Raw genomic sequence first — 12,541 nt, forward strand, 5'->3', positions numbered from 1 at the left:
ACGAAACGTGTATTGTAGCTTACTCATATACGGTATAACTAAATGTATATTACTCAAACAAAATGTGTACTGTGTGTTATTCAAATACTGTATATTCAAATATACTGTATATTACTAAAAAAAAAAAAAAACCGATTAACACAATGCTGTTGTATATTATTCAAATGATGTATATAACAAAATGCATGTTGTATATTATTAAAAACTGTATAACAAAATGTGTGTTGTATATTATTCAAATGATGTATACAACGAAATGTGTTTTGCATATCATTCAAATGGTGTATATAACAAAATGTGTATTGTATGTCATTTAGTTTGAGTGTTCTAAATCATCAACAGGACGCATCTCTTTAAGCGTACTTTCCAAAGTCCACTCTCATTAAAACACCGTGTAACGAGGGAGGTTTTAAAATATACCCAGGGGAGAATTGGTAAGGGGCGCGTTGGTTTTGGGGCGAGTTGACCTGCTCCCCACTCAGGACATGGTAAGACAGGATTTTCTTAAGCTAAACAAAACAGGCATTATTAAACTAAAAAAGGGGGGGGGGGGGCGTCCCCATATACCCCAACTAGTTACTACCCTGACTGTAAGTAAGAGATTGTAGGTATTAGCCAGAAGTACCGTGCATCCGACTTTTAAGGTACAACAACTAGGTTATTTCCCCACTCCAATCTGTTTTGAATACTCGTTGTACCAAAAGTCGTGATATGTTCTAGCCTATCGTTTATTTGTTTGGCAACTAACAATTATATCACGAGAATCATTTCATCCACGCTAACTGTAGGCATAGTCCGATCCAGGCTAAGGATTTTCGAAGCAATCGTAGCGCTACGAAATTGAAAACCATCGTAGGTTATGACTTCACTATAGCACATGCCATAACTTGACGTCATAGACTATGATAGGTTTTCAATTTCGTAGCGCTAAGATAGCTTCGAAAATATGGGCACTGGGTCTTATCTAGCCTAAAGTAAGAGGAGTAGCTCATTGGCAGTACAACAGACATAAAGGCACAGTAATACGTTACAACTTTGTGGACAAAGGGGCTTTTTTAAAGAAAGGCTTTCGAATTGTTGTGGGGTGCAATTACGTCCATCCCCTTGTATTTCTGTTAGACGCAGCCTTGAAATGTCTTCACACTTAGTAAGTGTCACATTCACCAAGTATGTTACCACAGTTTAAAGTTTGTTTAGTTTAACGACACCACTAGAGCACATTGATTTATTAATCATCGGATATTGGATGTCAAACATTTGGTAATTTTGAAATATAGCCTTAGAAAGGAAACCCGCCACATTTTTTTCTTAGTAGCAAAGGAAACTTTATATGCACCATCCCATAGGCAGGACAGCACATTCCACGGCCTTTGATATACCAGTCGTGGCGCACTGGCTGGAGTGAGATATAGCCCAATGGGCCCACTGACGGGGATCGACCCTAAACCGACCGCGTATCAAGCGAGCGCTTTACCACTGGGCTACGTCTCGCCTCAAGTGTGTTACCAACAATTTCTTATTAAACATTAGTGCACGGTATCGTTAACGAAACGTTTATTTCCTACGAACCCCACTGATGAACGTTCATCACCATCAACAACAATAATGAGTAGCTTAGTTACAACAGACAATAATATTTATGTTAAAATTACCAAATGTTTGACATTCAACAGCCGATGATTACCAAATCAATGTGGTCTAGTTGTGTCGTTAAATAAAACAAACTTTAACTTAGCTGCAACAGCGAGTTTCTTCTTTCCTTACACTGAACAATTAATCAATTGTTGGCATCGAACCGAGGATATCGCTAAACAAACATACATGGTCATGCGAACCTTCAGACCGTGTATACATGTCTAGTGTAAAAGGTAAACACTTCTTATAGTTTGGCCCGAAGGAAAATAATTACAGGTAATCATCTCATTTGGCAGAATGAACACAAAGAGATGACTTCAGCTAATGGTCACGTATTGGAAACACTTTTCGATGGATCAATGGCAAAACTCAAGGAAATGTCTTAACACTTGGTAGAAAGATGCGGCGCTTTGTCGATTGTTTTGTTGGGTAAGGCAGATACACGGTTCCGGTCAATAGATGATATATTGATGTTTCAATAAACGGCAAGGACCTTTGTTTTCTCTCAACACGAGTTAAGACACCTAGGAGCTTAGTATCAACCGCCAAGGTTTAATTCAATAAAAACCTGGCTTGTAGCGGATGATCAAAAGACGAGAATAAATGAATGAATGAATGAATGGACGAATGAACGGACGAACGGACGGAAGGGTGCATTGACGAATGGAAGGAATAGTATTTAATTACATCTGACTAGGAAAATAATGGATGTTGAGTGTCACACGAAGATATATTAAGAAAAGAATGAATCAAAACAAAGTAAATATATGCTTATGACACTAGTGTTAGAGAGCAAATTCGCTATTACACACAACAAAACCCACGATGATGGTTAAGTGTTACGTCAAGGAAAATAATAAATTAATGTTTACAACAGCAACTAGCACTACTATTGATTCTACTACTTTTACATCAAAATACTACTCCTACTCCTACTGATGTTGATGCTGCTGCTACTACCGATTGATTGATTGAAACATATTTTATTGCTTTTTAAAGAACACATGGATTAGGCACAAGTTACACAACTTACTAGGCCTTCTCCAAAATACATACATATTACGACAGTAATATATTTTTGCAATTTAAATATGAACAGAAATAAAAGCTATTACTACTACTACTATTATTACTACTACTACTACTACTACTACTACTACTACTACTACTACTACTACTACTACTACTACTACTACTACTACTACTACTACTACTACTACTACTACTACTACTACTGCTACTACGTCTGTGTTAACGATGCTGCTGATATTACTAGTATCGTTAACATTGCTGCTGCTGTTGTAAAGATAATGGATGAATAATGAAAATGTTTCTTTTCTATAAATGTGTATGGGCATCACTAGAGGACAGCATGCACGTGCATGTTGACTGACACAGCACACACACAGCACGCACGTGCATGTTGACTGACACAGCACGCACGTGCATGCTGACTGACACAGCACGCACGTGCATGTTGACTGAGCGTGGCTGACTGAGCCTGTCTGACCTACCTGAAGCTGAAAAATATGGCGAGCGATATGAGCAGCAGTAAGATGGACAGAGAAAAGCCGACGATGAAGACGTAGATGTAGCCGATGTCGTCGTCAACGTCGAGATCGTGAAGCTAGAAACGAAAAACAAGAGAACATATCTAAGATATGCTTTGGAACAAAAAACACAATCACAACAGAACATATATAAGGTATGCTTTGGAAAAAAAAACACACATTCACAACAGAACATATGTTTTGGAACAAAAAACCCCACAAAAAAACAACAAAAAACCCACAAAAACCAAACAAGCAAAAACAACAACATATAAACAACACAAAACAGAATATTCGAGGGTTTTCTTTTGTAAGACACAAAACAAACTGAGCATGTCAAATTATTTTTTCTTAAAGAAGCTTTATTGCCATTAAACCCAGCAAATATCCACAGTGTCTTGTTTTAAAACATGCTTCTTACAGCGAAATGCCCAGAAAACCCCCAAACAAAAACAATAACCAAGACAATGCTAATCTCCATACATCGCATAAAACCAGTCTACAATCAGGTTTCAAGCTGCAACCCCAAACGTTTGTTTTGTTTAACGACACAACTAGAGCACATTGACTTATTAATCATCGGCTATTGGTCATTTTGACACAGTCATAGAGAGGAAACCCAATGCATGTTTCGATCAGTACCAAGGGATCTTTTATATGCACTTTCACACAGACATGAAAGCACATACCACGGCCTTTGGCCAGTTGTGGTGCACTGGTTGGAACGAGTAAAAAAAACCCAATCAGTTGAATGGATCCACCGAGGTGGTTCGATCCTACGACGTAGCTCCTCAGGCGAGCACTCAACCGACTGAGCTAAACCCCCCCCCCCAAGAAAACAAATGCAAACAACAAACCCTCACTTCACATATCGTTCCCGTGGGCCTATCTTATCTTTACTTCTTCTAGGTGAAATTCAAACAGTTAAACACTTCAGGTGAAATCAAGACTGGAATCGTAGGCGTCAAAACTAAAGAAGTTATCTATGGAGATGTTTTGTCAGACACTGTACGACAACACACTGTGTCACGAAACCGACCAAAATGTTTCAGTTTAAAACAACAAAAAAGTGTTTCTATTGTTCTTAAGTATTAATTAACAGGACAGCACATACATTGACATTTGACATAACTGTTTATAGAACCTGGCCTGGTGCTTATAAAACGTTTAGAGTCTAGACTCAAGACTCTACGAGACACTGAAACTTTAATGTCATGGCAACGCCACACAAATTGTATGCGCGTGACGTCATTACAATTGAGTTTGGACTCTAAAAGTTTTATAAGCACAGGCCATGGAATGGAAAGGGAAATCAAACAACTCACGATTATAAATAAGTTTCGCATCCTTAGGTGTGTGTTTGCCTTAACACTGAATGGAATTCAACTGCTCACGGCAAACATTAAATATATTCAATATATTCTTTGTAATTATTTTTATGTATATTTTAAAGCTGTGGTCTTTAATAGATATTTTAAAATATAATAAGCATTTAGAAGAGATCATCAACCTTTGGTTTCTCTCCGTAGCGTACCATTCTTCGATTTTCTATAATCTAGATCTCACCAAAACGCCTCTCTTTAAGGTTAATGATTACAAACAATACATAGCGATTATTTTAAAATGTATCTAACGAGCGAAAGCGAGTTTGATACGTTTTAAAACAACGAGTGAGATAAATGGTATCTAACTGACACGAATGTATGATTCTATTTCTTACATATCCTCAAAACCCAGGTTTTAAGGACATTTTAACATCGTTTTCGACTAAAAGTTATTTACAACCATTTGCACTTGTATTTGATTTACGCGTCACAGACACATAATTGTCAGGTTAACTATACGTCACGCTGTAATCTATTTCCATCGTGTAGTTTTTCATTGAATATATGGCATTGGTGACCTGGTCATCACCTAGGAGCAGTCAGTCGTATGTCTTGAAAATGTGTGTAAACAGGATATGTATAATCATAAATAACGCATGATGTTCTCACCAACGAGTGTGTAAGAATATGTTTTATACTATACTTTTGAGTTCAAAATTATGACGAAAGTTTTCATTTACACAAGCAGTTAACGATATCTGTTGATAAACGAAAACATCCAAGTTTATTAAAACTAAAGTTCTGTTTGTAATTTGCATTAGTTAAGATACAAGATGGAAAACAGACACTGCAGCTTTAAAACTAATCTAGCACCAGGGAAAAGCAAATCTAATACACCGACATCATGTTCGTGCACGTTTTAACTCGAGTCCTTGTGTTAATCGTAAATCTATTAATTCAGTCAATATAACATGGTTACTATTTTGACAGATAATTGCATCGCTGCGAGGACTGGGTTTTATAAAAGCAATGTTGACATCTCTACTACAAATACGGGATACAATCGTCTTTTATCACGAGTATAATGCACACAGCAAATAAACGGATGTTGTAGCAGCACAAAAGGAACATACTATTTACACATGAGCTGTTAAGTTCAATTTTCTCTTTCATTTAGTTTATACACCAGGGTACTATTATATCGTGTATCGGCCTCGGTGGTGTCGTGATTAAGACATCGGACATAAGGCTGGTAGGTACAGGGTTCGAAGCTCGGTACCGGCTCCCACCTAGAACGAGTTTTAATGACTCATTGTGTAGGTGTAACACCACTACACACTCTTCTCTCTCACTAACCACTAACTACCAACCACCAACCACTAACCCACTGTCCTGGACAGACAGCCTAGATAGCTGACGTGTGTGCCCAGGACAGCGTGATTGAACCTTAATTGGATATAAGTATGAAAATAATTTCAAATGAAATGAATATTGTGTATGATGTACATCCGTGTTGAAATCCTAGAAGATTTACTTTGCCATTGATACAATGGCAATTGATATTATTATGTCCGTGCTTCTTAATGACCTTGAACTTGAACTTAGTTGGTAGACCAGCAGAAAAACAGACACGTTATTTACGTCTCACCTTGTGTACAAATTAAACAGAAAACCCCTGATTATAGTCATCTTGCCAATAGGGATCCATGCCTGGTACAATTGTTAGCAATAAAGAAGAAAGAAGTTTGTTGTGTTTGACGACACCGCTAGATCACATTGATTTATTAATTATCGACTATTGGATTTCAAACATTTGGTAATTTTGACATTTAGTGTTAGAGAGGAAACCCACTACATTTTGTTTGCATTAGTAGCAAGGGATCTTTTATATGAACCATCCCACAGATAGGATAGCACATGCCACGGCATTTGATATACCATTCGTGGTACACGGGCCCACCGACGGGGATCGACCCCAAACCAAACGCTTTAACATTAGGCTACATCCTGTCCCCTTGTTAGAAATAATATGTATGTCTTGGGCTTGCAAACCAGCTGCATAGGCGAGGTAGATGTTAAATATTAAAGAAAAACCCCCATCCCAATCTGTCACCGCTTAGCTACGCTAATGTCTTTAATATAACAGTCGTGAATCATGGCTTTGTACCAGTTATGTCCACGTTCTGCCAAAATGAGTGGTGTTCACATATTCGCTTTTTATAATAAAGATTTGGGAGGATGTGGGGATGTAGGGGTGGGGAGTGGGTGCGTTAGAGGGATATGAATAATCATGTTGACGTCGCTACTCAGGTATACACCCTGTATCATCTACCCTTATACTGAATTGCACGGCAACTAAACCACGTTGACATCGATACTCAGGTATGCACTCTGTACCATCTACCATTAAGCCGAATGGCACGGCAACTACATCATGTTGACATCGGTACTCAGGTATGGACCCTGTACCATCTACTTTTAAGCCGAATGGCACGGCAACTACATCGTGTTGACGTCGGTACTCAGGTATGGACCCTGTACCATCTACTTTTAAGCCGAATGGCACGGCAACTACATCGTGTTGACGTCGGTACTCAGGTATGCACCCTGTACCATCTACTTTTAAGCCGAATGGCACGGCAACTACATCATGTTGACATCGGTACTCAGGTATGGACCCTGTACCATCTACTTTTAAGCCGAATGGCACGGCAACTACATCGTGTTGACGTCGGTACTCAGGTATGCACCCTGTACCATCTACTTTTAAGCCGAATGGCACGGCAACTGCATCATGTTGACGTAGGTACTCATGTATGCACCCTGTACCACCTACCCATAAACCGAATGGCACGGCAACTGCATCATGTTGACATCGGTACTCAGGTATGCACCCTGTACCATCTACCATTAAACCGAATGGCACGGCAACTACATCATGTTGACATCGGTACTCAGGTATGCACCCTGTACCATCTACCATTAAACCGAATGGCACGGCAACTACATCATGTTGACATCGGTACTCAGGTATGCACCCTGTACCATCTACCATTAAACCGAATGGCACGGCAACTACATCATGTTGGCATCGGTACTCAGGTATGCACCCTGTACCACCTACCCATAAACCGAATGGCACGGCATCTACATCATGTTGACGTCGGTACTCAGGTATGCATCCTGTACCACCTACTTTTAAGCCGAATGGCACGGCAACTACATCATGTTGACGTCGGTACTCAGGTATGGACCCCGTACCATCTACTTTTAAGCCGAATGGCACGGCAACTACATCATGTTGACGTCAGTACTCAGGTATGGACCCCGTACCATCTACTTTTAAGCCGAATGGCATTGACGCTACATCATCGAATGCGAAATCAATGCTGTAATCTGTAGCACTGAATAGAAAACTAAAGCCGGCTTAACTGTGACTAATTGTAAATGACACTGCATAGACACACGCCTTCACACACGTGCCGTGACAAATCCTCGCTGACAGTGACAGAACAATACTACAATGACGGTCGTGGGAACATAATCTAGGTGTATGTCAGGTAAAAGCTTAGTGTGGGCATACCAAATTGGGAAATGTCATTCATTCACAATACATGGTAGTGTTAAAGCGAAATCTAAATCACACACGTATCTCGGAGTTAAACGTTCCCAACAAAAGTAACCATTACAGCAAAATCTGACTGGCACGAAGGCATATCAAGTTTAACGTTCATAAAGAAAATAACCATTACAGAACGTTTGCCATGTAACTCCATAATGAATCATGCAAAAGAGTGTATGAAAGCATAGTGTTAGGTTTTAAACCCAAACAATGACACGTATTAAAAACAAGATTTCCACCGAATTAAATGTCCTATTCGTCTTGATGCAAGTTAAGAAATAATATATATATATATATATATATATATATATATATATATATATATATATATATATATATATATATATATATACATATACATATACATAATAATAATAATAATAATAATAATAATAATAATAATAATTCAATATACACAAATTAACTGACTGTTTTGTTTAATTTAATCAATTGATTTGTCACACACAGTGTAATGAACATCCATAGGTGCAACTACAAACCAAGTCTCATTGACCTAGAACGTATATTTTGTGAGAAATGGAACCAAATGCGACACTTTAACATTGAGCAATGAACAAATATAGTTTCATTAAAATATTTAATTAATTAATTTTAATTCTCTTCACATGTATTATCATGACCATCCATAAAAACAGCTATAAAACAAGTTTCATCGACCTAGGACTTAAAGTTTGTAAGACATGGGGCTAAAGTCAAAACTTTAACGTTAAGCTAAATGCAAACGTATTTTAATTAAAAATGTTTATTAAAGGGACATTCCTGAGTTTGCTGCACTTTTTAAGATGTTATCGACTAACAAAGATTTTTTAACAATTGTATTTACATATCAAATATATTTTTCTGCATAAAATATTAGTGGCTGTATATTAAATGTGTTTCTGATCGTTCTAATATTTGTACTAGGTTAAATTTCATTTAATTTCCAAAATTATAATTTTTTCGTACGTACGAAATTATTTGAAGACAAAATCAAGTTTAAGCTTCTTACAAATATTAAGACGACCTGAAATACATTGAATTTACAGACACTGATATTCTAAACCAGAAAATGTATTTAATATGTAACTTTAATCGTAGAAATAGTTTATTGGTCGGAAACATCTTACATGCAGCAAACTCGGGAATGTCCCTTAATTATTTTATTTTTTAAAATAATTTTCACATGCACTGTGATGGACATCCATAGGTTCAGCTATAAACCACGTTTGGACTAAGGACATAGTTTATAAGAAACGGATCTGAACGCGAAACATTAACCTCAAACGCAATCATTGACGCTGCCGTCGCCGTTGCCGCCGCCGCCGGAAAAGCAATACCTATATCTCGCCTTTTAACTTCGCACAGGCGCACCACAACTGGTCAAAGGCCGTGGTATGTGCTTTCCTGTCTGTGGGAAAGTGCATATAAAAGATCCCTTGTTGCAGTAGGAAAACTGTAGTGGGTTTCCTCTGCTGACCGGCCTCGGTGGCGTAGTGGCAGGCCATCGGTCTACAGGCTGGTAGGTACTGGGTTCGGATCCCAGTCGAGGCATGAGCTTTTTAATCCAGATACCGACTCCAAACCCTGAGTGAGTGCTCCGCAAGGCTCAATGGGTAGGTGTAAACCACTTGCACCGACCAGTGATCCATAACTGGTTCAACAAAGGCCATGGTTTGTGCTATCCTGCCTGTGGGAAGCGCAAATAAATGATCCCTTGCTGCTAATCAGAAGAGTAGCCCATGTAGTGGCGACAGCAGGTTTCCTCTCAAAATCTGTGTGGTCCTTAACCATATGTCTGACGCCATATAACCGTAAATAAAATGTGTTGAGTGCGTCATTAAATAAAATATTTCTATTCTTTTTACTCTGCTGACTACATGTCAGAATTACCAAATGTTTGACATCCAATAGCCGATGATTAATTCATCAATGTGTTCTAGTGGTGTCATTAAACAAAACAAACTTCTTCGTACAGGCGAGAAAAAATATCGTCTTATAGCCTATCAATATATTAATCTCCTTTTGGATTTAATTAAGTATGAAGGCAACTGATAGAACAGGTAAAATAAAACAGCTGTACTATATTACAATACTGTGTGAGATGGCGTGGGTTCAAAACTCAGTTATGTATTTTTACATGGGTTTTACCATTATTCATTATGGAGTAACATGTGCCAATTTTTCGGTACTCGTTTGACGCGGACTGACAGTACAGTGAAATCTCACTGACATTAACACGTTTCTGACATGTCGCTGGGCTGTCAATTTGTAAACGTTTAAACGGAACCTATTACACGAAACAATACCGTGCACATGAACCAATGTTTAACTAACTTGTAACTACGTGTACTAGTGAATCAATATAGATATAAAACTTCTTGAGCAATAGTTAATTACAACTATAATATAATCGCTGTTACGTTTTCTTAAATGCATAATACGATCTATATTTGTGAACTATGAATAGCATACTTCAACTTTACAAAATCATTCACCTAAATTAAAGTTGAAGAGTGGAGGATACTGAGTTTTCACTTACGATCTTCGTTCCACAAGGTTTTTTTTAATTTATCTTTTTTTGCACTGGCCTGATTTTATCGCTGGTTAAATCGAATTAATCATAGTTCGACATCAACGGTCGGAAAAGTACACAAGATAGACGCCATCATGTGAATGTGTGGCTTCATCCCCCCCCCCCCCCCCCCCCCCCCCGGGTTACATTCATTTGATAATCCAGCCATGATGATTCCCTGTTTCTATGACAAATGATAGTAGCAGAAGAGGAAGATAAGTTGTTTTAGCATTTTATCACAAGCTTTACTTAAACCATAGAATATAAATAAATATATGAATAAATACAAAGGTTAGAAAGTACAGCATCTGGTCAAACAGCCTACGAGACACTCCAAACATTTAAAATTCTAAAATATTTAAAAACACATTGTGCTAACTTCTAAGTAAAACATAATTTATTATGCGTTTCTTTTAAAATGCAATACTGATGCTAAATTTCATTTGGGTTAATCAGCATGTACGGACAGTTCTACCATTAGAGTAGAAGACAATGGGATATCGGTTCTATTGTCTACACTGATCGACCAGTGCTGCAGGTGATGCTAAACATAACTAAGGGTTTGGTAAATTGTAAGTAATCATGAAAGTAATCGCTAATTCGCTAATTACGATTGCATTAGCAATGTAATCGATTAAGATTGTGGTTACATGGCATTTTCCAACATTGTACTCGATTACGATTGCGATTGCGATTACATGATTGCGATTACCCCATGTCTGATATATAAATTGTAATCGATTACGATTACGATTACGATTACCCCATGCCTAATATATACACTGTAATCGATTACGAGTACGATTACATGATTGCGATTACCCCATGTCTGATATATACATTGTAATCGATTACGATTACTAATTACGATTACCCCATGTATATATATATATATATATATATATATATATATATATATATATATATATATATATATCTATATCTACACGCCGTATGTATGTATGTATGTATATATATATATATATATATATATATATATATATATATATATATATATATATATATATATATATATATATATATATATATATAAACATGTGGTACGTTCTGTTAAACATTTAACAGTTTTGTAAACGTTTCTAAAATGGTCTAAACGAAACGATGCCCTGAACACGTGTATAGGTAACACTCCACAAATAAAGAACCTGACGTGATTCTCGCCTCACACAGAAAGTCATCATGACAATAAAACTACCACCAACATGTTTCTGCGTTCTGTTCCTGCAGGCCGTATAGTTACTCCAGGGCGATCCCTTGAGTGGGTGGATCTTCCAGTGTCCGCTTTCGTCACAGTCTTGATGGGCGAATTCTGAAATACACCCACACAAAATAATTACTACCATTTGTCTGTGTTATTGTTTCCAGATATAAACGAACAGTCAATACATTTGACTGCAGAGAAGTCAATACCCAATGACAAGGTGCAGGAAGGGGTAATTTCCCCCATAGGTGTGAAATAAAAAGTACTTGCCTAATTATAAGGTACTTTGGAATATTTTCGGCTATCGCATGTTTTTACTGTTACACTGCACTTTTTCTGGCTCGATTGTCAGATTTGGGAAATCCAGGGTATTTCTGCTTGTTCTGGTGTTCGTAATAGCTCTAAATGCATTTTATGTGGGGGGAAAAAAGGTACGCACCTTATATATATATATATATATATATATATATATATATATATATATTTCATTTCAACTTATTTTCGTGCTTATATCCAATTAAGGTTCAAGCACGCTGTCCTGGACACACATCTCAGCTATCTGGACTGTCTGTCCAGGACAGTGGGTTAGTTGTTAGTTGGTTAGTGGTTAGTGAG

The 12,541-nt window shown here is 37.5% G+C and overlaps 1 protein-coding gene across 1 annotated transcript in view; it reads right to left on the reverse strand.

The window, feature by feature from the left end:
- Positions 1-12,541, reverse strand: part of LOC121382047 (calcitonin receptor-like) — a 140,168-nt gene that overhangs the window by 27,018 nt on the left and 100,609 nt on the right. Inside the window, exons 3-4 of the mRNA XM_041511522.1 lie at positions 11,928-12,034; positions 3,150-3,262 (exon numbers count right to left, since the gene is read on the reverse strand). Of these exons, the coding sequence (XP_041367456.1) occupies positions 3,150-3,262; positions 11,928-12,034 (220 nt within the window). The remainder of the gene's footprint in view (positions 1-3,149; positions 3,263-11,927; positions 12,035-12,541) is intronic.

The sequence above is a fragment of the Gigantopelta aegis genome, chromosome 9, assembly GCF_016097555.1.
Source record: "Gigantopelta aegis isolate Gae_Host chromosome 9, Gae_host_genome, whole genome shotgun sequence".
In the NCBI taxonomy this organism is placed as follows: Eukaryota; Metazoa; Mollusca; class Gastropoda; order Neomphalida; family Peltospiridae; genus Gigantopelta; species Gigantopelta aegis.